General features: G+C 38.1%; 1 protein-coding gene across 1 annotated transcript in view; it reads left to right on the top strand.

Moving 5' to 3' along the window:
• The window catches only part of LOC103187011 (adenylate cyclase type 1), a 129,555-nt gene extending 104,261 nt beyond the window's left edge, over positions 1-25,294 (top strand). Inside the window, exons 15-20 of the mRNA XM_042332456.1 lie at positions 6,833-6,949; positions 11,196-11,342; positions 11,460-11,558; positions 14,637-14,751; positions 20,186-20,310; positions 23,808-25,294. Coding sequence (XP_042188390.1) covers positions 6,833-6,949; positions 11,196-11,342; positions 11,460-11,558; positions 14,637-14,751; positions 20,186-20,310; positions 23,808-24,143 — 939 coding nt within the window. The 3' untranslated portion in view covers positions 24,144-25,294. The remainder of the gene's footprint in view (positions 1-6,832; positions 6,950-11,195; positions 11,343-11,459; positions 11,559-14,636; positions 14,752-20,185; positions 20,311-23,807) is intronic.
• The last annotated feature ends 1,064 nt before the right edge of the window (positions 25,295-26,358 follow it).

Genomic DNA, 26,358 nt, shown 5'->3' with positions numbered 1-26,358 from the left:
CAGCCATGGATGGTGATACTGTCAGTGCCTGAGGTGAGGAGGCACTGACGGGAGCCAATCAGGAGAGCCTCGGTCTTGTTGACGTTCAACTGAAGAAAGTTCGCTCTCATCCAGGACTTGATGTCTGACAGACATTCTGTCAGGACAGCAGTGGTCCTGGAGTCAAGAGTGGAAACAGAGAGATATAGTTGGATCTCATCTGCATACATGTGGAAGTTGACCCCATGTCTGTGGATGATGTCACCAAGGGGGAGCGTATAGATATTGAAGAGGAGGGGACCAAAGACAGAGCCCTGAGGAATGCCGCACGAGAGAGTCCGGGGGGTAGAGGAGAAGCCGTTTGTGGAGATGAAGTGCAGGCGGTGTGAGAGCTACGATCTGAAGGAGGCAGAGGGAGCCCTGGTCGCAAATGGACAGAATGTAATTTGTCAGGAAGGAATGTAAAGCCAGGAAAACTGAAAAACATTTATATTATTATTCATCAGCTAACTTCCTTGGAATAAAATTTCAGTAGCCATCAAGTTCCACTTAACTCTGTCTGCACTTTAATCTTTTGTCAAGGACACTTGCCTGAAGCTTGCTGTTCCTTGAAAATGATCAGATACTTGTACCATAGAGCCTGGTAGAGCAGTCCTTACCTTACAATTTATCCCTGCTGTCAATCATAAGTTCTAACCCAGAGGAACAAATGGAGGGATTTCAAAGGTCAGCATTCTAAGATCAGACTGAGCGTTTGAAAGAGAATTACACCTGGGATCTGGGAAATGTAATTCCTGGAGGCACAGGAGTTATGCATCAGAGGTTCTGTGGGGAACAGAAAGTTAAGAACGAGGGAAAGAGAGTGTCCCTGGAGACTAGAAAGGAAGAGCTGAAAGAGGCTATTCTGAGCACTAATATTGGGCAGAAGGAGACGATGGAAAAGAAGCTCATGAGTGCCTTCCCATCACAGGATCAAGCTGTTTCTATATGAGTCCAGCACCTTAGTCTCAATCATATTCCCCGGTAATCTGTTCTATCGTTAATCTGGATAAGGATATACTTCCTGATGTCTGCCCTGAATTAGCCCCTTGCGATCCTAAATCTGTGTCCTTTTGTTCTGCTGCCTCGGCAAAGTATTATTATTTCTCAATCCCATTTAAAACCTTATGTACCTCTCTGAGATGTCTCTATTAAGATCGCAGAGCCCTAGTTTGTCTAATTGTTGATTATATCACTGGGGATCATCCTTATCGCTCTTCTCTGCACTGTCTCTGAGGTCTGGGAGCCCCCTTACTCACTGCAGAAGACTTGATCGAAGCTTGTTAATTTTACTTTACACTTAACTTCAAAAACAGTATTGAGGAACTCGTTGCAAAAAATAAACATTGCATTTCGAAAGGGTGATGTGTGTTTGTGTTTTGTTTGTCAGGATTGAAATGTGTGGGTCTGAGAATCTGGCGCCACCATGTGGTTTTATTCAATAATTCATCTGTTGGTTTTGCAAACACATTTTAAATTAGCTTTAAAGTTTTTATCAGTAATCCCTGTTGCACTCAGAAATTGAGTAACTTGACTGAAGGCAATAGTGTAGGGAATGTTGGTAAGGTTATCAACCTTGGTCACATGTATTTATGATGTGATTTCACTCTCCGGCCTATTTTTGACTTATTTTTAGCTTGGCATCGACAAATGGGCCAAATAAAACATTTACTCTTAGCCTGTAAGAACATTTTGTGTAAACATTTTAGATTGCAAAGAATTTTTCAGACTTAATCTGGAAGTCGTTTTTTCCATTGTTTGTAAAAAGAACAGCCTTCCAAATTAAGATTAAACTGAAGAATTTTCCACAATTCTGCATGATCTTAAACTATGGTCAAAATAAAGACAAAATGGTTGTATAGGTCAAGTTTAGATGGAATTTCAAGCCTAAACTCATTATGGATTTGTCTGTTATTTGTACTAAATTAGTAAGATTCTATCAAATCGCTAATCTTCTCATATTTCTTCTATTTCTTGAGGAAGATATGCTTCATTGTGATCTAGAACGTGATATTTGTAACGAGAGTATTTGAGTTAGAGTTTCGCTCACAAAATACACAGCAATCTACTTTACAGTATATCTTGTGACGTGCTTGTGACTCCTAAACACCATAGGTGAAGAGTCACTATATCAAAATGCAAAGATTATTATTATTATCTTTCAGGTCATTGGTTTGCATCAGAGCAGTGTTCCCATTGGTTGGTGTGAAGCATTTCCAGATACTGAAAGGGATCTTGTGTTTCTCACTTCGTCTATAAATGAATTATTGTTGTTGTTGTTGTGACACTTAAAAGAGAAATTTAATTTGTTTAAAAACATTTTTTAGTTTTTTTAAAAAGATAATTCCGCTCTTCTCCTGAAGGTGGCGACTCCTACTAGTCCCCAGGTACTAACAGTCCTGCAGAATGCTGCCTTTGACCGTTCTTCATGAGCTTGGACAGATAGTGTTAGCAACCATCATAATAATAATAATAATAATAATAATAATAATAATAATAATAATAATAATAATAATAATCCTTGCATTTGTTATAGCGCTTTTCACGTCGGGAAGACGTCCCAAAGCGCTTCACAAAACACACTGTAAAGTGAATTGACTGTATATTTGTGGGCGAACGCGGCAGCCAATTGCGCACAGCAATGTCCCACAAACAGTCGTAGATTGAAAATGACCAATTTATTATTGTTTTTTGTTTTGGAGGGATTATTATTAGGTGTGTGGAGTAAGGAAACTTGCCCAAGGTTTCGCCCTCTGCCTGGAATTGAACTCAGGTCTCTCGCTTGCAAAGCGAGTGCTCTAACCACTGAGCTACAGGACTCCAATGATACACATTACAGCTGAACTGAATCTTTCTCTGTCCACTGTCTGAACACATACAGGTTTTACTGGATAAACATCAGTAAGAGGCATCTTGACTGAATCATTCCTTTCTTGCCTGAGAACATCTCTTGAGAGCAGCACCTTACATAACAACAGCAATTTGCATTTATATAGCACTCTCCACTCCAGGTGGCGTCTCAGAGCACTTAACAATGGCGGAGCCCAAAGCCGAGCCAAGGGTAGGGGGAAGGTGACTGTGGGCGCAGTCGAAGAGGAAGGTCTTCAGGTGCGACCTGAAGATGGGGAAGGAGGGGGCGAGGCGAAGGGGTTGAAGAAGGGAGTTCCAAATTTTCGGGGCCGTAATGGCTGAAGGCATGGCCACTGATGGTAGAGCGGAGGATTCAGGGGACACGGAGGAGGCTGGACCCAGTAGAGCGGAGGCATCGGGTACTGCTGTGGGGAGAGAAGAGGTTAGAGAGATAGGGGCTGCCAAGGAATGGAGGGATTTAAACACTAGAGTGAGGATCTTGAAGTCGATCTGCTCTATGACAGGGAGCCAGTGGAGTTTGGCAAGGACTATATAACTAGCACAACATCCTCCTGATATATAAAATGCAAGGATGACTCGTGTTATTTTGTAGTTTGGGGCTGAATCTTATTAATTTCACATAGAACCCTCACATTAACCGTCATCCCAGTGGCTGAGCTAGATTTGACTCAGTTCCCAGAGGTTAAGTAGCACTTCTCCCTTAGATTTTTCTCAAAGAGCTCAGTTCTTTATATACAAAAAGACTAGCTTTATTAACACTCAAGCATTTCATTCACTCTACTACTAAACTTCAGGGTACTAATTTTAAACAAGACAAGCAATTTGTAGGTGCTTTGTGAACAATTATTTGATTTTTCCTTTTGCAGCCTCTATCAGTGTTTTGCTATTTTTCCTAATTCAGTCCTGAAAACTTCACCTTTGTAGAATTTTAAGTCCTTCTTACACTTATTTCTGTTCTAGTCAAGCAAAAACTGTCAGCCTGTCTTAGTTGGTAGCAGTCCTACTGCTGAATCAGAAGGATTTAAGCCCTATGTTGGGACTTCGAGGCTGACACCCTGTTCAACTGAACATTAAAGATTGTGTAGCACTATTTGAAAACAGATTTGACCTGGCCAACAATTTCCCCCATTTAAAATTAATAATTCATTTAATCGCTGTTATCGGACACTGGTGTGTGAAAATTGGCTGCCGCATTCACCGACAAGTACGATCATTACACACTTCACATAAATTTGAAGATATTATAGGTGCTACACCGTGGAGTCCTGTAACTTATTGGTTAGAGCATTTGTCTCACAAACGAGAGGACCTGGATTCGATTACTAGCAGGGCGAAAAATTGAGCATGTTTCCTTACTCCACATACCTCTGTTCACCTAGCAGTAAGTAGGAACCCAGTTGTTAGTCGATTGGTGGATCATTTTTCCGGGAGTAATAATCCCTTAAACAAAAAAATGTGGTCACTCAATCCACAACTGTTTGTGGGACGCTGCTGTGCCCAATTGGATGCCACATTTCGCCCACAAAATATATACAGACAATTCTGTTAAGCGCTTTGAGATGTCTCAAAGACGTGATAAGGCACGATATCAAATGCAAGGATTATTATCATGCAGGCATTTAAAAATATTTCAAAAAAGAATGCATACAACAACAACTTACATTTATACAAAGCCCCACACGCAGGGTACCGTCCTAGAGCACTAGACAGTGGCAGAGCACATCGCCAAGCCGGGGGTAGGTGACCGTAAGCACAGTAGAAGAAAAAGGTCTTCAGGTGCAACCTGAAGATGGTGAAGGAGAGGATAAGGAGGAGGGATTAAGGGAGAGAGTTCCAGAATTTTGGGTAGTAATGGCAGAAAGTGCAGCCACTGATGGTGGAATGGAGGGCATGAGGGACAAACAGGAGGCCGGAGCCAGTCGAGTGGAGACAGCGGGTAGTGGATTGGGGAGTAAGCAGGTCAGAGGGGTAGGGGGGTTATCAAGGTATGAAGGGATTTGAAGATGTGTGTGAGGATCTTGAAATCAATCCATTTGATGATAGAGAGTCAGTAGAATTGGTGTGATGGGGCAATGGAGTTTAGTGCAGGTCCTTGCATTTGATATGCCAACTTGCCACCTCATTGAGATGTCTCGAAGTGTTTCACAGGATATACTGTAAAGTGGATTTACTGTGTATTTTATGGGTGAAATGTGGCAGCCAATTGCACACAGCAATTCCCACAAACAGCCATGGAGTGAGTGAACAATTTTTATTTTTGAATAAATAGGTTATAAGGTGAGAGTGGTGTTAGGCCCTACTAGAATGGAAAGTTTCAAGTCATCAACCTTCTCACTTTCTTTCTTTCTTTCTTTGATTCCGATGAGTCTTTTTAAAATACAAGTTTACTTTGAAGTAGGTACTCTTTAAGACAACCCAAACAAATATGTCATTTATGAAAATTATTTCTACTTTAAAGCTTTTTTTACCAAATAAATAAATGCAATATATCAAATTTCAAGGATTTTTTTTCACTACATTGCACCATTTCTATTCTAACCATAGAACATCAAAAAGCCAATCTCTTTTTTACAGATTATAAAACTAACTATAACCTGGAATTCCATTAATACCTGCAAACTAATGGCATTTGCTTGCAATTTATTCGAATATTAGGTCACCTCTGTGAAACTTAAACAATGGAAGTTGTTTTTACTCCCGACACTGCGCCTTTCTCCTGTTATAAAGAGTGTTTATACGTTCCTCTGTCTTAAAAGTAATGTTCCTCTTAAAAGTACAGGCTTCGCGACCACATCACTCCAACCCTCGCTCGCCTCCACTGGCTCCCCATCCCCCAGAGGATCGATTTCAAGATCCTCATCCTCACCTACAAGGCCATTCACGGCCTCGCTCCCTCCTACCTCTCCAACCTACTATCCCCCTACCTACCTGCCCGTACCCTCCGTTCCTCTGGCTCCGGTCTGCTCCACATCCCCTGCCCCAACCGCCCTACCATCGGTGGCCGGGCCTTCAACCTCTCAGCCCCGAGGCTCTGGAACTCTATCCCCCAGTGCCTTCGCCGCCTCCTCCCTTTCCTTCTTCAAGGCCGGTCTCAAGACCTTTCTCTTTGACCGTGCCTTCAGCTCCCCTCTCGACTCTCTACCCCCTCCTCGCTCCCTCCCTCCCTTCCCTCCCCTCACCCTGACCATTTCCCCCTGCTCGGGTCCTGACCCAACTGGGACGTCCTCCCGATGTGAAAGGCGCTCTATAAATGGAATCTTGTTGTTGTTGTTGTTTTAGTCATGCAACAGTTTTCCACAGCTAGTTAAAAATATGAGAAGGTGGTAGTGAAACACTGTTCTTTGTGTTTAGAAAGGACAATAACAGTGCCAAAATCTTTGAGTCGAGCTGTTCTGTCAAGGTCGGATGTGGGAGTCACGGGGAATGAGGTTCTTAGCCAAAACCAATCCATAACTGTTGCCTGAAGTTCCAATGTTTCTGATCAGATTCAATATGCCAATTCTGTGATGAAACATCACATTTTTCACCCCTATATTCTTTAGTCCCGTACAACAAATACTCTGCAAATAGAACTTGATTTAGTTTTTTTTGGGGGGGAGCTTTGATTTATGTCGTTTTTACAGAACATTACTTGAAAGAGTGAAATAAAAAAAAGTGAGTAAACTGTAAAAAAAAGGTTTTGTTGAGTGATTAATGATTTTCTGTGGTGTGGAGCAAATTTGTCCAATTACGGAGACATTGCAGGGAATGTTCTTCTGCACAGAATGTTCTTTTACAGCACGTTTCACAGGCAGACCACTAAAGATACATGCAGCTGCTTCCAGGTTTGCTCCAAATTTATCTTGGAGAGAGTGGTGTTCAACCTGAGTTCTTTTGTTAATTTTGTTAATTCGATATGTTCTTGAAGCCCTCGATTAATTTGATGTATTTCCTCCTCTTTCAGGCAGAAGAAGAGAGAGACGACATGGAACGGGTCAAGCTTGACAACAAACGCATCCTCTTTAATTTACTTCCAGCTCACGTTGCACAACATTTTTTGTTGTCCAATCCAAGAAATATGGTAACAATATATTGCATTCATTAATCTTGATGGTGTGTGTTTCCATTAAGGGAATTGCATTATTGGGTTAATTCTTCAGTTGAATGTGTTTTCTGTTACATTTTGCATAAATTATTCTTCGAAATATGATGCGATGTTGATAGAAAGGAGATCTTTTTCCTGTCTTTTATTTACTTACGTCAAGTTATACAGGATTCCCACAATGACTTTATTTTGGAGTAATATGAGATGAATGATACAAATTAAATTTGCAAGGTACTCACAGATATGGACAATGAGTATATCACATACTTTGCTACTTTGCTCTGGTGTTATTTACTGGCATGGCTGGGATCTTCTATGGCAGAGAGATATTGGATTCCAGGGTGAATGGCTTTGAGTGTTGGGTGCCTTCTGGAACTTTTCAGGTAGATAATGAGGAAGTTGGACCTTTCTTTAGTGGTTGATTTCAGAGATTTGAATGAATATAACCTAGTTTTAATCGAATGTCCATTTAGTCTTCATGTGTAAGACCATTTTGTTTTTTGTCATTTTGTAGGATCATACAAAATTGTATAGAACTCTCAAATTTAGTCGTCATTTGGAAGCTTGTCTGCATTTATAAGAATTGTGGAGAATTGGCTTCCAAATTAAGCCTGAAGAATTTTATTCAATGCTTAGATGTGGCGATTGTTGTGCTCAACCAAGGCTGGAGATTCACTTTCTCACAGCTATTGGTGAGAATCAGCACCTTGGGGTGTCCTCCCGAGTTGAAAAGCACTATATAAATGCAATTTGTTGTTGTTGAATTGGACTCTGCTGATGGAGAGAGTACTTTGTCTTTCTTGCATATATCATTGTTGGGCGGAATTTGTGGGAGTTGTGGGGATGAGGTGCTCTCATTGCTTAATTTTGACCTGGCCCTCCCTCATTCTAGACATCCTTGAGGATTGCCTTCCAGGCTTTTTTCCCCAGTGTTTGTTTATTGTCAATAGCCAAGGTCTGGCTCTGAAGGGCTGTGCAGGGTCTCTGTGGAACCACACTTTCCTACTTCTAATCCTCCTTGCCCCATTGCCTCCATTTTACGTTTCCTCCAGTGCTTTCTCCTCTAACCCTCACACTGTCATCTATGGTGTACCTCAGGGCTGCATCTTTGATCACTTTCTTTTCCTCATCTGCATATTTCCCCTCAGATACATCATCTGCAAACATGGGGTTAGTTTACATAAGTACACTGCTGACACCCAAATCTACTTCTCTACTTTTACTTCTTTCAGATCCATTGATATTCTGACTGCCTGACTGTCAGACATCTTTAGTGGTTGATATCAGAGATTTGAATGAATATAACCTAGTTTTAATCCGAGGTCAATTTAGTCTTCATGCGTAAAACCATTTTGTCTTTTGTCATTTTGTAGGATCATACAAAATTGTACAGAATTCTTAAATTTAGTCTTCATTTGGAAGCTTGTCTGCATTTATAAGAATTGTGGAAAACTGGTTTCCAAGTTAAGCATGAAGAGTTTTACTCAATGCTTAGATGTGGCAATTGTTGTGCTCAACCAAGGCATCAAGTCCTGTATGAGCTTTCACTTCCTTAATCTTAATGTAGACAAAGCTTAGCTCACGCCAACATCTCCTTGCTTCTGGCTCCAAATCCGTCAACCTTCCTGGTCTCTGTCTCTCCAACTCCCTAAATTATTGTGCAACTTAGTATTTGATTTTGATCCTCAGGTCTCTTTCCTCCCTTATACAGTCCCATTACATACTTCAATCCCCGTCCCAGCCCTAATGCTGCTGAAACCCTCATTGTTACCTTTACCGCCACCAGATTTGACTTTTCAAAATACCATCTTCACTGGCCTCCTTGGCTCAACCATCCAACTCCTCAAAAACGTTGTTGTATTCATTCTTACCCACACAGATCTTCACATGACTTTCACCTCCATCCTTGTCAGGCTCCATTTCCTATCTCCTAGTGGATCTAGTTTAAGATTCCCATCCTCATCTACCAATCCTTTCATACCCTACCTCTATGATCTTCTTTTGCTTCACTATTACACTCTCCTTGTCGGCTCGGCAAATTTGGGCCTGTGTTCCCTGCCCCATCATTGGTCATCAAACCATCAACCATGATAATCCCTCCCTCTGGAATTCTCTCCCTTAACCCACCATTTTACTCTCTCTCTTTAATTTTTCAAAAATGTACCAAAACACTTACCTCTTCAACCACACACACTGCCACCTCCCTCTTCCCCCTTCCCCTCTCCAGCTTGGTGTCTGGCACTATCTCTGAAGCAATCCAAGAAGGGCTTTATATAAATTCAAGTTGTTTTCTGTTGTTACTGGGGACATGAATGAGTTAAAACGTTGAAATTAGCCAGCAGGTTTGTTCTATGTTAGTTCTAATGCAACGTTTTAAATGTAATTTGGGGGAATATCCCACTCCATCTCTGTAAATTGCTTTGGGACATTTAACTGTAAATGAAAATTGATGTTGTTGAGTATTTCACAGGCTTAGAGGGTGTACTACATTCACAGGTAGTGGGAGAAGTCTTATATCACAAAGTACTATTTTATAGCGAGCTGCTCAAAGGGCATGATCTGGTCCAAGAGAATCATCTTTTGAAAGTAGTACTACCCTTTCCATGTCATGTTCTACTCAAAGCCAAATCTTTTGGGAGATTGCAGCTGTCTCACGTGGGAGAGAGGAACGAAAGAACAAAAGTCTCTCCCTTTAGTCCCAGCCAATGACTTGTACCATATCTCTGCTGCACACATCAACTGTATTGTCAATTATGATATTTTCTACCCCTCTTGAATCCGACCCCCAGCTCTAGTGCAAATCCTCAACAGGCCAGCGCCTTGTGCTGTCCTCCCGACATGAAAGGACCAATATAAATACAATTTGTTGTTGTTGTACAAAGCAGTGGTCAGCTTCCTATCGCTAGTCACTACCTGTTGGAGTATGGCCTTCCTCAGTTATCAGGAGTCAAGTGAAAGAATCACAGCCAATAGTATATTGCTCCCTCCTCATGTTAGATAAGCTGCTAAAGCAGCACAAATTCCTCAGAGTACTGGCCCAGGTTTGCATTCTAAGAGCTTTCAATACCAAACCATTTGATAGGAGATTCAGTTGCAGAGACCCAGCAGCTTTAATCTTTACTCTAGTATTTGCAAAGTTCTTAGAAACATTTTAGGTGGGCTCTAGCAGATTTCAATTAACTCTGTGGCATGGTGTCTTAATAAGGAAGCATTGATCAACGAATGTTAGTGTCAGCTGCTTCTCAGCAAGAGAGGGACTAGATAGATCTATTTTTTACACATTTGATCTTCCAAAGTGAAGGGAAATCAATACGATTTTTTTCAAAAGATGTTAAACAGATGATTCTTGAACAAATTACTTTGTTTGGTCTCAGTTTGCTTCCTAAAACATTAAAGAAGTGATCCCAAGCAGGTCTGTGCTCCTGACAGTAATTGGCAGTTCAATTCATAAGGCTATATATTCCCTTAAGAGTCTTATAATATATCTATGGCCCATCTGTGTTGCTATGGAATTTCTTTGTGTTTAGAGTTTGCATTGACTGCTGGGTGAATTATCTCATTGTGTCATAAGTGCCCTGATCCATAGCATTAGTTGCATGTTTAAACTAGGGCTTTACTCTAAAACAAGGCTTGAAATTCCTAATACCTGTTATGAACAGGCTTGTGCTACCATGGTAACCGTCATAATATTACATGTTCTAACGTTCTCTACTCTGGTTGAAAGAATGTTTAAATATTTAATATTTATTGGCTATATGAAGGGTTTTCACTGCACAAAAACATATTTCCAGAGGGTTAGGGTAATAACTACTCCTAGTGCTCCTAGTTCTGAGGTGAGGGAGAAAATATGGAAGAAAATATGGGAGAAAAAATATAACCTTGCAAAGTGGTGAAGTATTTGTTTCTCCAAAATAAATAACCTGAAGATTTTGTGAAAAGCTTAGGAAAATAAGAAAAGGAGTGGGCCATTTGACCTGTCAAACTTGTTCTACCATTTTAAAACCCGTAATACATTTGAGTCCAAGAATCCATCAATCTCTTATTTAAACATCCCAGTGAATTGCTTATCTCAAGTCAGCTCTACATTTTAGTTTTCTTTGTAGATACAAATGATTTTGGCCAAACAGAAATAAATTCTATAGGAATAATGGGCTCTTGGTCCAGTAAACTGGACATTCATTCTAACAGTGACTGTATATATCCCTTGTTTTATTGTTGACAGGACCTGTACTACCAGTCCTATTCACAAGTGGGTGTGATGTTTGCCTCAATTCCCAATTTCAATGATTTTTACATTGAACTGGATGGGAATAACATGGGGGTGGAGTGTTTGCGGCTCTTAAATGAAATTATTGCTGACTTTGATGAGGTAAGTTTTATTTGTGCAAAGTGAACAAGTCTTGTTTCATAAAACTTTTTGCAAAATACTTTTAATAATTTTGTATTGCTTAGAAATATATTATGAATCTTTCTTTTGGTACAAAAGCTAATGGACAAGGAGTGCTATAAGGATATAGAGAAGATAAAGACAATCGGCAGCACTTATATGTCAGCAGTTGGACTTGTACCTACAACGGGAACCAAGGTAAGGGATCGGCTGTGAAATCTCTGAGTTAACGGGGAGCCATCATTCCAAACGTACACCTAAAGCAGATTGAAAATTTGTGTCTTCTGTTCCAAGTATCCATAAGCATCCCCAAAATATTGTGGGGGTTTGGAAAAAAGTAAACTATGAACTGATAGTTCCTAAACCTAATCTATTTTCTTATGCCCCATTTATCATGCACTTTTAGCAACAATTCAACACTAATAAATTGAGGGTAAATGAAGTTTAAGGGCTTTGATTCAACTCCAAGTGCTGTCTCTTTAAGAATGGATTCAATGGCATTAACTACAAAATACATCCAATTGTCACTGCAGCTCATTACAATAATTTTTAAACAATTTAAAAAGAAAACAGTTCTTGTACAGAAAGTCCACTGGACTGTCATAAGCTTTTTAATTTTATTTTGCTGGTTATATTCCCTGATGTTTAATGACATTAAAATAGTAACTAGCTTTCATTGCCAGTGAGCAGAGCTGTTCAGATTTGCTTTGTTGCACACGGGGAGAGAGATAAAATATAGTATCTCTCTACTGCAAATATACAAGGGAATAGTATGCTTTTGCACAACATGTGCACTGGTGACCTTGATAATCTATCTATTTCTTATTCTGAACTAACTAAATGCAGGAATTGCATTGAAACTGAGTGCTGCTGTTTAAAATTCACAAGCAGAATCATTCAATAGCTGCAGACGATTATAAGGTACTGTACACACATGCAATGACTGAACTGATATCAATGAGTTCCAGGTTTTTAGGAACCAGGTGGTACACATGAGATTGCCCTTCAAGCATTATTATTGCTGTGTGTAGCATTTCCTACTTAGGACTTTGTTGTACTGTTTTGTAATTAAAATGTTGGCATACCATTGCAGTTACATATACCTTATTCAAAATGTATAAATGTCCTATTCATGAATAGACAGCCTATTGACAATTTGACACATAGCACACATTTCCCACAAAATTGGTCACCTATTCTGACATTACAAAAGGAGTTTTTTTCTGCCAAAGTAACATTTTTTTTCTTTATATTCTACTGAGACCTCAATCAAAATTGTTAATGAATAGTGATGTGAAAAGTAAATGCAGAAAGTTCAAAACAATATATACAATTGTCCTCTTTGGCTACTTCAAGACAGGTTATTATTGTGAAGGTTACTTTAAAACAAAGCTTGTATAGGGTTAATATTATAGTAACAAAGTTGCCCTGATTTAATAACTTTGTTATTGTAATAATATCATTCTTTTCAGCTTTGGTCAGCCCACGAGGACTAGGTCTCTGCACTCTTTGTTAAATCTGTTCTCAGAGTTTCACAGGTGGAAATTTCATTATTGCAAAGACTGTTAGTCCATTTGTTTACAAAGGAAGTGAACTGAGACCTTTAGATGTTTTCACTACATTGGAATTTTTATTGCATTTGAACTCACTGTCCAGAGGATATACAATGGCTAAAATAAATACAAAAAACTAGTAAAATGATATTGTTTAAAAGGAGCATACATTTTATCTATTTTTCCCCTTTTAGGTCCTCTTTTCCCTTTCTCTTCTCCGTTCTTGATTTTATTTTAGTGTTATTTTTGCAATATTCTACTTATTCCGCCTCTTCTATTCATTGAAACCTTTTTTTTTAACTGCCTATAAACTTTGTTTTCTGACTTTTTTCTGCTTGTTTTGGAAGAGCAACTTGCTTCAAAATTGTGTTTATGGGCTCAGACTAAATGTGCAGCCATTGAGAAACTAATAAGCCTGAAGTTTAATAGCTGATATTTCACCAGGGAAGAAGAAACCACAATATAAAAACATGTTGGTGACAGTCAGGTTAACTTTACAATATTTGCAAATAGGGTGGAAGTCATTAATTTGAGCCTCCTTGTTCAGCTTGGGAGGTCAAATTGAAGGTTTCCAAAAACCATAAAAATGAGTAAAAGGGCCAGAGAACGAAATTACATCTCACCATGGATTTCATTCTCTGGGATTTTTAACCACTTTCATTCCTTTCAAAGTTATCGAATCCAGTCAAGCCTCGCAGGCTCTCACGTTTGTAAAAAACTCGCACACTTTTTTAGCCAATATCACAAATTAGACCAGACGCCTGTGAAGATTACACGCTCATCTTCAATAAATGCCAGCGACATCCTAGGGAAGATCACACACCAATATTTAATGCATTGTGGAAGCAGTGTCTCAGCCTGGCTCAGTTGGTAGGACTGTTGCCTCTTAAGTCAGAAGGTTGTAAGTCCAAATCTCACATTGGGTCTTAGAATCCACAAAGTCTTGGCTGATACTGTAATGCAGTGCTGGAGGTGTGCCACATTGTTGGAAGTGCTGTCTTTCAGACGAGACATTAAACATAGGTCCTGTTCAGTGGGTGTTAAAGATCCCATAGCACTACACGAAAAGAGAAGGGAATTTTCTCCCAGTGTCTTGGCCAACAATCCCCCAGATAAAACTAATCATTCACTTTGTGACTGTTAGTGCCATTCACCCACAAAATACCCACAGTAAATTCTGTAAAGCACTTTGAGACATCTTCCTAACTTGAAAGGTGCTATATCAAATGTAAATATTATTATTATTATTTTGATGATGATGTAGAAAAAGATTGTTTTACTTGCCAGTGTCACTCAAAGGGTTAATAGCCTGTACAGGGCTGCAAAAATAGTGTATGTCACATGAGAACCTTCCACTAATTCTGGTGATCAAACTGAGCATTTGGAGACATTTCCTTTTATATGTAAGACACAATGTAAGTGAAAGTTATTATAATTGTGGAACATTCTTAAATTCAGTTCAAATTAAATTCGATCACACAGTTTATAATATAAAAAGCTTCTAAATTGAATTTGAATCCAAGAATGTTCTACAATTCTGTGTGATCTTACATTTTCAGATAAAATATAGTCTTACTGGCTAAAATTAGATGGAATTTCAGATCTCTGACTAAAAGTTTTACTGATGCAGTCTGAAATATGATATGATTTATGTGTAACTTTAATGTTAATAGTAGCGTAATGGCCACTTTAAATCTGTTTTTGATTTTTTTTCAAACTTTAGGCAAAACGGTCAATTTATTCCCACCTCAGTACTCTGGCGGATTTTGCTATGGAAATGTTTGACGTTCTTGATGAAATTAACTATCAGTCATACAATGACTTTGTCCTGAGAGTTGGTAAGTTATTGGTTCTTAAGTATGAATGGTAATTCCTTCATTAATGCAGAAAAATCAATCAAAGTAAATACTTAATGCTAAAACAGATCAAAGAATGTATTCACGTGTTTCTGTTTGTATATTAAGACGGCTCAATGGATTTAATATGAGTTGCACTTAATCTAAGGAGTTTATTCAATAAGGGTTTGAAAAGGAACTATAGGGTCGCGTTTGGAATATTGTGAATTGGCATGGGCACTTTACCTTCAAAAGGACATTGAAGCATTTGCAAAGATTAAATTATGTTTATTGAAAGATTGAGAGGTACATGATAAGTCGATCATAACTAGTGCTCAGCATAGTCTTGATCATCTGTTTTGATGTGTGTAAGGCTCTGGGAAACTTGATTAATAAGGGCCACCTTCCTTACAAGATGAAGAAGACCTTTTCTATTTTCTAGGTGATAAACTAAGTAACTGTGAACTTCTGAGCAATTTACTGTGATCCAATGTAGATAGTTTCTTGATAACATCTGATATGAAACATAACAATCTGCTCTTGCAAATCACATTTTCCTTGAACCCTGGATGTTGAAATACAATGGTCGTATGAAAACTTATGGACAGAAGCCAAAGACTGATTCTTTAAATTTGAACACCTGATGTTAATATTTTCTTAAGAGAATGATTCAAGTCATGAAATCTCAACCTACTTGGACTCCAACCAACAATACTTCAGTGTCTCAGCGGTACATGATATGCCAAGATTATTGTGCGACCTCAGATTGCCCTGGAGGCGAAGTTTTGCACGTCGACATGACGTACATGGGGATTCCATTCTGGAGTCGCGGTTTACACCGCAGTATGCTTTTTCTGGCAGCAAGGTGCCAGTAACTACTATTTTCCTGAGAGAATTTTTTCAAGCTCAATATATGGTATCTGGGTTTTATGGACGGAAGATCTGCTCAAATTGCTCAAACTAGCACAAAATATATATCATTGACGATATTTTATAACTTGAACACACGTTCAAGACTTGGTATCTACCTTGATGTGTATGCAGAGAGGTAAGCAGATACTACTCAAGCTCCGCATCTCCAGCTGGTAGAACCATTACTCAGTGGTTGGAGATTTGTATCTGGGCTGTGGGTAGGATGATGGTGGCACAGCTGGTTAACCCTGCAAGCCAAAGCCTTAATAGATAGGGTGGTCCGAGCTGGACAAGCAACAGGAAGCATGGTAGACAATGGCAAGCTATGTGGATAAAGTCCAACAGCAACCCAACACACAATCTAAGATGTCTGATTGATGTCCCAGAGAAGTTATTGGATTTAATGAGTACACATATTGCTTCTAACACTAATTATAATAATAATCCTTGCATTTGATATAGCGCTTTTCATGTCTTCTAGACATCTCAAAGTGCTTCACAGAATATACTGTGAAGTGAATTGACTGTATATTTGTGGGCGAATCGCAGCAGCCAATTGCGCACAGCAGTGTCCCACAAACAGTTGTGGATTGAAGTCACCAATTTTTTTTTCATGAGGGATTATTATCTGTGCAGTAAGGAAACTTGCCCAAGGTTTTGCCTTGCCTGGAATCGAAGCCAGGTCTCTTGCTTGCGAGGCGAGTGCTCTAACCACTGAGCTACAGGACTCCATTACCATCTAATGCTCTCAAAGACTGGAACAAATTTGTTTTGAAAAGAATGTTGTACCAAGAGTTGAGGCTCGATGACTGCCATATATTTGGTGTAATTACTGGTTACCTCAAATCTAACTAATTCAAAGCTAAAATATAGGATTAAATTTAATCTGAGGATTAAATGTCACCAGGGTAACGTTTCATCCTATTGTTGCTATCATGTTCCCACAAACAAACATAATGTTAAACTTGTTACATTATAAATCTCAAAGCATTCATGCCTTAATGACAAGATCCTCCATTTGGCAATGTTGTAGTTGGCTAGACGCGGCTGCTGCACAATGATTAAGCACTTTTACTCGCAGGCTCAAAATATGATCAGTACTCGTTGCCTTTTAAATACCCGACAAATAAAAATAATTGCTCCATTGCATTAAGAATCTAAATTGTGTGTAATGTATTTCAACAGAGTATAGGATTCAGTTACTGTTATGTGGGAAGAAAGGTGGACAAAACTCAGCTAATAAGAAAGCAGATACTCCTGTAGATAATGCTCCTTTAATTAAAGTACACAAAGCAGGATGAATAAATAATGATAATATAATCCTTGCATTTGATATAGTGTTTTTCACATCTTCTAGACATCTCAACGTGAATTGACTGTATGCTCGTGGGCGAAATGTGGCACCCAATTGCGCACGGCAGTGTCCCACAAACAGTCGTGGATTGAAGTGATCAATTTTATTTTATTTTTTTCTTGAGGGATTTCATTAAATAAATGAATGGTTTCATTACACATAGCTTGTAAAATCTAATAACTCTGTAGAAGTTTAGATTTAGAGGAATCTATATCTACAGTTGAGTTAATCTTGTTTGAGGATTGTAATTGTTATCAAATGACATTACATTGCTCTTTTCAAAGAGCCGGCACAAACTCGATGGGGCGAATGGCCTCTTTTTGTGCTGTATGATTCTATGATTCTGTGATTCAAATATTATCTGAGATTGTTCTTAGGCTTGACCATTGTCCTCAAATTTAAGATTAGTAAAGGATTTGGAAAGCAATCTCTAATTGGATGCCAAGTTTCCACAGTTCTCTTCGAGTATTGTGAAAAATAAGGATCCCAAATTGAGGCTAAATTTAACTGTAGTCTTAATTTTAGTTTCCCCAAATTGCATATGTTTGTAAATTTTAAAGCAGTAGTCTTAAATCTTGACAGGCATGATTGCATGCTCCAGAAGTCCTGTCAATTTTATTAGTTTGGTTTAGTTAACATAAAAATAAGTCAACCAATTCCAATTGAAAGGGTGTAAAAAAATATTTTACTTTTAAATAGAGGATGGAAATCTGGCAGCAACTTCCATGTCTGTTTTTGTGAACAATTTGGGATTAGGATTTCTTCACTTTTCAAATGTTTCAAAAAGGAGATGGAAAAGCCTAATTCATCGTTTTGGAGTGACTGCTATTAATGGCATTCCATGTTCAAAAATCAATTGCTACAACTAATAGTCATCACAGAAAAAGATAACTAATTTAGACATGGCCAGATTAAGGAAACAAATGAATAAAACAGAGTTTTAGCAATGGATGCAGTAGGAAGATTCCTTTCTAAAAGCAAACATTTAGAGTTCCTCAGACCTTCCTCATCTACATACAGTCACTACAATTTACAGTATATCATGTGAAGAGCTTTGATATGTCCTCTCGAATTGAAAGGCATCACATCAGATACAAGGCTTGTTCTTGTTGTTAATCAAATTGAGCTATATGAAATCAAACTGCAGTGCAACCCAGCACTGAACAAATGATTGGAGATTGTCAAGATGATCTTTGATCAATGCGAGAGGCGAAGATATATAAGTGACGATCTACCTGGAAAGCTAGCCTCATTAAAAAACCCTGTCGCAGAACTGGGTTTGATGGGCCTTCTTTAATAATGCAAGGAGGGGAAATGTCTTGCATGACCATTCATTGTAATTGACTGCTTTAATTTTTGTGGCCTTTTTTGCTAACATTATTGCTAACATTTCTTTTTTTAGTGCAGCATTTTTTGCTGATATCACTTACAATGTCTTCAATGTTCATCCCATGGTCTAAATGTGCACTGATATTAACAATTTACCTTTGCAACGTATTTCAAGTTCTGCCCTTTATTTCAGACCTTCTGGCTGATGTTCCTAATCACAGAGCCAGACTTGATGCGGTCTATAACATATTGCCATACTTCCTGACTTACTTTCATGCTGGGAGGGCTGCCCTACCCTCTAAAAATGTGCTTGCATTGCTCCATAATGGTGTTCACTAGCAGGGCGTTGTCCATAAATCACCCTTTCCATTGCTGTTGTTGAGATATTTTTGGCAGAAGTTCCAACCTCCACAGCTGTACAGATGTTTTGAATTTTGCAGGGGCCAAGTGACCTGTGAGCTGCTTCAGAAGCATGAATGCTCTCTTGCAGATTGTAATATTTTGATCAACACTAACAGAATCATGCTTCACACAGTCGACAGCTGGAATGCAGACGCTCATTGCACTTTTGTTAGCATTTCAGTAAAACTTTCCAAAAAAAGTGTTCTATCCCATTATTTAACAAAAGGAGGAATGTTGGCCCCAGATTATATGGATTGAGAGTCCATTTGAAAGGTCTATTTTTACTGTTTATTATTGCTTCTTATTAGGTTTGTTTTGACTAGCATCCTGGCAGCCTCCACCCTGTCCAGAACTAGACTTTGCACTTAGGCTAGTTAGACTGCAGTTGTTAATGAATTATGAACTGGTAAATTGAACCATCCAGCAACTGAGAATGGGCAAATTATCATTTACAGAGGTGAGTTAGTCCCGGTAACTTGGTCATTCAAGGCTGCATTGTACCGATGAAATGTAGATTCATACACATTAACAGAACAGGCTATAGAGGAAAATTATACCCTTTAAATCCTTTCATCTTGTTGAAAGTGGTATATATTCAGCAAGTTTATACAAAAATAGAGTCAACTTGTCACAGTGAGTTTAAAGAAAGGCAACAAGATTTATTCTGAAACTCAAACTGCAAAATTAAAATAGGATTAAGGATTCAGATCCAACATTGCAAGAAAGAAAAGAATCTGAAGGGATAAGGTGCAGGTTTTCGAAAGTGCTGAACTTCATTAATAATTTGTTGTAACCAGGTTCGCAAAGTGTGATTAAAGGCTTAGATGAGAAGTAATATTATATTAACTTATTTTAAATAAAGCTAGATGCACATATGTTTACTGAAGGGAATGAAGGTAAAAGGAATAATTATAGACACAGATACTCTCCAGGAGGGAATAGCTTTGGTGCTGGTGGGACAATAATAATATCATCTGTGGAATGCTGACTGGTGATCAGGGTTGAATAATACTAAATTAATGTTCTCACGGTTTTGCTTGGTTGCATTTGGAAGCAAAGGAAACATATTTGGCATTTTCTTGGAATAGCTACCTGCAGACATTTGCTTCTCTCAAAGGATTCATTGAACTTAGGAGAGTCCATGGTTTTGCAGTTCATCAGAAGTAGTGGGTTTGATGACCCAAATGGCCTTTTCCTGTCCCATGCTTTCCTAAGCTTTCCTATCACTCTCTTATTATCACTGCTATGGTGTGGCTGAGAATCCCCATATCTTGTGAATATCAAAACGCTCAAAGTTTTTTGCATTGAGTTCATTGTGCATTAGTTGCTGGCTTCTTTTGGCAGTACTGAATATATTGTCTGTAATTTCCTACAGCTATAGAGCTAATGTCAAGGCAATATATTCAAACCTTCAAGCAAACTGATCTTTTTTCTACCCAGGCATAAATGTTGGACCGGTAGTGGCCGGTGTGATTGGAGCAAGAAGACCACAGTATGACATCTGGGGTAACACTGTGAATGTTGCCAGCAGAATGGATAGTACTGGGGTTCAAGGCAAAATACAAGTAAGTAAATGAATTGCTTTTTAAGCATAGATTTTCTATTGTAAATGTTTTCAGTGGGCAATTGACAATTAATTACAGTATATGGGTGTCAGTGTACAATTTTACTTTTAATATGAAACTTATTTTAATTCATTACAGTTTGATAATGTTACATACAGTCCAACAACTACTGTAGGTAGAACATCAATTCACAGTATGAAGGGCTGTTATTGTTTTAAATAAATTATGATGCGATGAAAAGGCTGTGTTTTATATGGTGATAAATATTATATTGTGGGGCGGTCCACTTCTGGAGATGTCCTAGTCAATAACAAACCAAGGGTAAACCTTTACCCCTAGCTTCATTCAAATGCAAATCCAAAGCTGTTTGCACCAACCAATTAGCTTGCCAACAGTGCCTTTGAACCTGCTGTTGTATGAAATCCTGTATTTCTCATTATAAGAAGGAAAGAACTTGCATTTCTGTAGCACTTTATCACATTGAAACAGCTCCAAGTGCTCCACAGGTAATTACAGTCAGAAGTGACACTTTTGTAGACAAACACAGCAGATAATTTCCACCAGCAAGGTCCCACAAACAGCCATGAGATGAATGACTAATTTATTTGGAGGACTGTTGCCAAGTCTTTTCAGGTATTGTCATGGGATCTTTAATATCTGTCTGAGCAGACAGATGGGACAATGGTTTAACATTTCATTTGAACGACAGCATCTCTGATAATACAGCTCTTGCCCAGTTCTGCCTGGAGTGTTGATCTAAACTGATGCTCAAATACAAATGTAGGCCTTGAACTACTGGCTTGTAGTGCAGGTATTACTAACTGAGCCAGGCTCTTATAATATGAGATGAATTGTATCAAGAATATATTTTCTAATTTGATGAGACACTGACCCAGCATTTTAACATGCAAAATAACCAGCTTTATTCTTTCTGAATTCCATTCCCAACCACAATCAAGGAACATGAATAGAGCAAGATGATAATAATAATCCTTACATTTGACGTAGAGCCTTTCTTGTCAAGGGATATCTCAAAACACTTAAGAGAATAGACTGCAAAGTGTGGACTTAAAGAACAGTCCCTCCAACATTGCAGTACATCCCCAGCACTGTATTGGAGTGTCAGTTTGAGACTTTGAGTTTACATAGTCTGACATGGGGCTTTTACCCACAAACTTCTGACTCAGAGGTGGAAATGCTACCAACTGAGCCTGGCTGATATTAAATCTATATATCTCAAAAGAATGCATGCAAACATGGCATTCCTTTCCTCTTCACTGTAAGTGTTTCAGTCTGATTGTCAGATCTACCTCCTATCTGCTCTTGCTTTGAATCAATCCCACAGTAGTTCACCAATACTGAAAAAATTCAAGAAAATTTTTCCTCATCATTTCAATTGCATTCACCATCAGTAACTCATTCTGGCCTATAGACTTCAGTACCCATCATCACAGGTCAGGCTTTTAGCCTGTCTGCCCTCACTCTCTGAAACTCTGTCCACAAGTTTTCTCTCACCTCTTTCAAGGTCTGTCTCAAGACCTTCCTCTTTGACTGCACCTTCGGTCATTTTTCCCCACCCCATCCCCCTCAGCTCTCACCCTCAACTCGGATCCCAGGCATGGACTGCCAAACGCAGACATCCTCCCAATGTGAAAGGTGCTATATAAATGTAAATTTATGTTTCTACTGTAGTATCAAACCTGGGGATTAAAAACATTAGATGCATAGTAGTTCAGTTTCGAAGAACAATAGGCCAAAATTTCAGCTAATGTTGCAAAAATGTCATGAACTGCTTGTACTGCTAAGTGTCAGCTTGACTCAATTGATAGCAGTCTCACCTCTGAGCTAGAATATTGGTGGTTCAAGTCCCATGTTGGAACTTTAATCTTATAGTCGAGTCTTGTGTTGGGGAGGTGCATTGTTGGAAGTGCAATCTTATGATCAGATGTTAAACTGAGGTCTAGTCTCCCTTTTGAGATGGATGTGAAAGATTCCTTGACACTATTCAGCAAGCGAAAGGAGTTCTTTCTGGTGAACTAACCAAGCATCTTCAGATAAGATAGCTCATTCACTCATGGTTGTTTGCAGGAAATTACTGTCCACAAAGTGTCCTAACACATTTAATCACAAATACCAAACACCCTCATTTGTCAGATTTAATTGGACTTCCAGTAATTTGCGTGTTTACTGATTCTTAAGATAGATTTTTTTGAATTTTATTACTAATGTTCTTATTATTTTATCCATCACTTATTATGTTCCTTTAGCTATGTTTTCATTGTTTGTGCTCGTGACCCAAAATTCCAAACAAAACAAATACAGTTGTATTCTGGCTTTTGTTGCAAGTTGTAGTAACTCCCAAAGTAATGCAGAAATAAAACATTCTTGAAGCTGAATTCCAGATGATTAGGAGTGAGTAATAATACGATAGCTTAAGTTCAGATGTCACAAGTTACCAGAATTAAGACAAAGTGTTCTGCGAATCCTAAACGAAAAGAGCAAAGGGTGGAGACTCTAAAGCTATAATTTATTTAGGAAGATTTGCCATAGTTTGAATAAAATAAATGCTAATCCTCCCAAAAACGTGGTCCTAAAATGATGTTGAACATTTTTGATGCTAAGACTAGTACTAAACTGCCGAGAGGGTATTGTTTATGTGGAATAAAAGAAAGCTGGGAAAGATAACAAAGAGGTGATATCTTACAGAGCGTTATCATGATATAAATTTTGAGAGCGAACTTTGAGTCCTTCATAACCAATATATGCATATCCATGTATATGTGGAACTCTCACTCTAATTTGAAAACTTTTAAGCATGGTGATGTGTGTGGGGGACACCCAGCTGACCAAACAAAATGTGAGCACAAGGATCACATTACAGTGTTTCTAACAATACAGCCCACTTATTTTTATACGTGTAAAAACATATCATTTATAATGATGCTTTTTTTTTACATTTGGATTGTATTTTGGCTGTTAGTGGCTGTCCCAAGGGATGCTGGTAGCTGGCACACTGTAAAACAGATATCTAATGATTTCATATTGAAGGAATAGTAGTTGGGACCCAGGAAATGGAAGATTATAGAATGCGTATCAATTTTAGGATTTAACATGGATTAATGTTATGTATGTTGCAATATTAAATGAAATTTATAAGATCACACAAGATCACAAGAGGTTCAGATGAAGTAGGCACTTAAGTCTTCAGAATGCCTAACTTACCATTCATCTATTACAGCACCAAACTGTTCCTTAAATGAATCCAACATCCTGACCTCAATAACTCTTTGTGGATAATTTGTTGCTGTTATGAAGTAGCCTTTTGCAAACCTGAAATTGTGTTGTCTTGTTCTGCGGCCTTGGTGTATTTGAAATTATCTCAAATCAAAGAAACTCCACATCTGGATTCATTTGGTAAAGCATTTGGTGTTTTGAATTTTTAAAGACTGTGTAATACATAATAATAATAAACTAATTGTCCATCTTCACATCTTCAGGTAACAGAAGATGTCCATCGAATACTCAAGAAATGTAATTATGACTTTCTGTGTAGGGGCAAAGTGAGTGTGAAAGGAAAAGGAGAAATGTTAACATATTTCCTTGAAGGAAAAGTGAACAGCAATCCACAAGTACACTCAGCAAGTTCAGAGAGGAAAATGTATTCATTTGGAAGAGCAAATATTCAGGCAAAGCTAGGAACAAGCTGTCCATCGGTATCATCGGTAGCCAGCTTTACAGTAAAGGCTGGACTTGGAGCACTTCAGGCCTCTACAAATCATGCAAATCAAACTGTGAACTACCTTTCACCTGTACCAGTTGTCAAACAAGCATGATAACATTTGGTGTAAGTAAATCTGTATTTGGAATTGATGAGAAAGGAGAAAAACAGCAGACTCTTCTTTAATGCAGTTGTGGTTATCTTTGGAGAAGGCTTTGACTTTGGAAGTCAGGCACCAGGGAAAGCCACATCTTCCTGAATAATCAGCAGGAGGATGTGAGTCACGTGAAAGCCAAGAATCACTGCATTCCGGCCAAAGAGCAAAACTTTGGGTGTCACAATATAATATTCTTGGAACGGCAAACAAAAGGGCTAACTATCTGTTGGAAGAAGTAAAGAACCATATTTCTGGCAAAGACGGATATCTTTCTATGTAAAATGAAAATAATTTTAGAAGTCTTAATGAACTATAACTAGAATTTGTGCATTTTAAATTTCTGCATGTTTTCTAGATGTATTCAGCCACTGCATTTATCACATGACTGCTTTTATTATGAGAATTCGTACTCATATTTATATCGTTGGCCATTCCTTGGTTTCACAAATTGTCAAAATTGTGTACTATTGCCTTATTTAATTTATTTTTTAAACGCATAGCATTTTCAAAGTCTGCCTTTTTCATATAATTCTCTGCAAGAATTTATTGTATGTAATTCCTGTAAATACCATTATTAATTATGCAGTATGAAATGCGTATGGTATATAAAAAGCACATGTCAGATGACGTAGTTAATTTTTATAATGACGTTTTCTTGGTATAAGCATGACCATCGACATTGCTTTATAAATTGCAGTATTCTTTTTGCTGACCTTAATTCAAACCCATCATATATCAAAACTACAGAACTCCCATTCATTATAGCTAATCTTTGCCAGAGAGATATAGGCAGATTACAGTGACAAAGCACTTCCTGGAATGGTGAAAACCTTTCGCTGCCATTTATTTTCCTAGGGGCCATAACTAATACTCAGTAGCAATAAATGTCAATTGTAAGAATAGGTGTAGAACATTTTGCAAAGATTCAAAGGATGGTTAATGGGCTTGTTCTGCAGCATTCATTTGCTGATAGTTTCAATATATGGTCTACATTGATGAATACCGCAGCTCAAAAGGTGGGAAAAGCAGGCTGGGGGCTGTTAGGTTTTTTAATCATTGTGGCCTCATGGTTATATCAAATGTTTTGCAAAAATATTCCTTTTAAGTATTTTTGTTCACATACAAACACAAACTGCTAAGTGTTTCTATTTTTTTTTAAAAGTAACCAGTTAGCCAAGTTTTCCATATTAAATACGGGTCTATTTTTATGTACATATTGAATATTGTAGAATATCTTTCAGTCTCTTTTGAAACTGTAAGAATGACCTAAAGAATCAAATATTTGTCCTACCTTTTATGTTAAAAGTGGATAATATGATGGAAATGTTTAATGTGAATGTAAATTTCTAATTACAACTTTTATACTGAGTGTTTGCACTATTATAATTTCTTCTCGGTCTTATGAAAAATTAAACAAAAACAGTTTGGACACAATTTTTCTTGTATCTGCATATGTAGAAATATTTTTAAGATATCCTGTAAAATTACAGTCATAAATGTTCATTTAAAATATTTCAGGAGATATTTGGAGTAATTGATTTATTGCTCTCATTAAATGCTGGCATTCCTATTGCCCTCCTTGAACCCTTTACAACATACAAATGTAAGCTGTATTCAACCTTTTACTGTTTACAAGAAGCATTGGAAAAGTACATAAATCTGAGGCTATTGAAGCACATCTCAATGAGTGTGCAGTGCATGAAAGGGATTGGGGCCTGAATCTGCCTATTCAAATACGCCTGAATCACAAGATGATAAGATCGGCTGGATAAAGAAGTCACTTTGAGCCATTTGATCTCTCCCTTCTAGAATACCCATCTTCCTATCAGCCCATCACAGCATCAAATCATTTTAACAAAAAACAAATTGAGCAACCTGGCCTCAACCATACTTACTGGTAACTTGTTCCAATTGTTAATTATATTCTGAATGAAGAAATATGTCCTGGCACCTGTCCTGAAATTGGCCCATTCAGCTCTAAACCCATGTCCCCATTTTCTCAAATCATTTTGTTTCTCAGTTGGGTAGTGTAATGTCAAATTATTTGATATGTGAATTTTTTGATGATCCCTAGTAATCTCACGTTTTGCATCTAAGCAAACGAGTAGATCATCCGTTAAGTAAGAGTTTGAGTTTCAATTAAGTTTGGACTCAAGTGAACGAAACAGACTGA

Source organism: Callorhinchus milii, unplaced genomic scaffold (assembly GCF_018977255.1).
Source record: "Callorhinchus milii isolate IMCB2004 unplaced genomic scaffold, IMCB_Cmil_1.0 Scaffold2, whole genome shotgun sequence".
Lineage (NCBI taxonomy): Eukaryota > Metazoa > Chordata > Chondrichthyes > Chimaeriformes > Callorhinchidae > Callorhinchus > Callorhinchus milii.
Note: the sequence above shows the minus strand (reverse complement) of the source record. Positions and strands in the feature narration are given on the sequence as shown.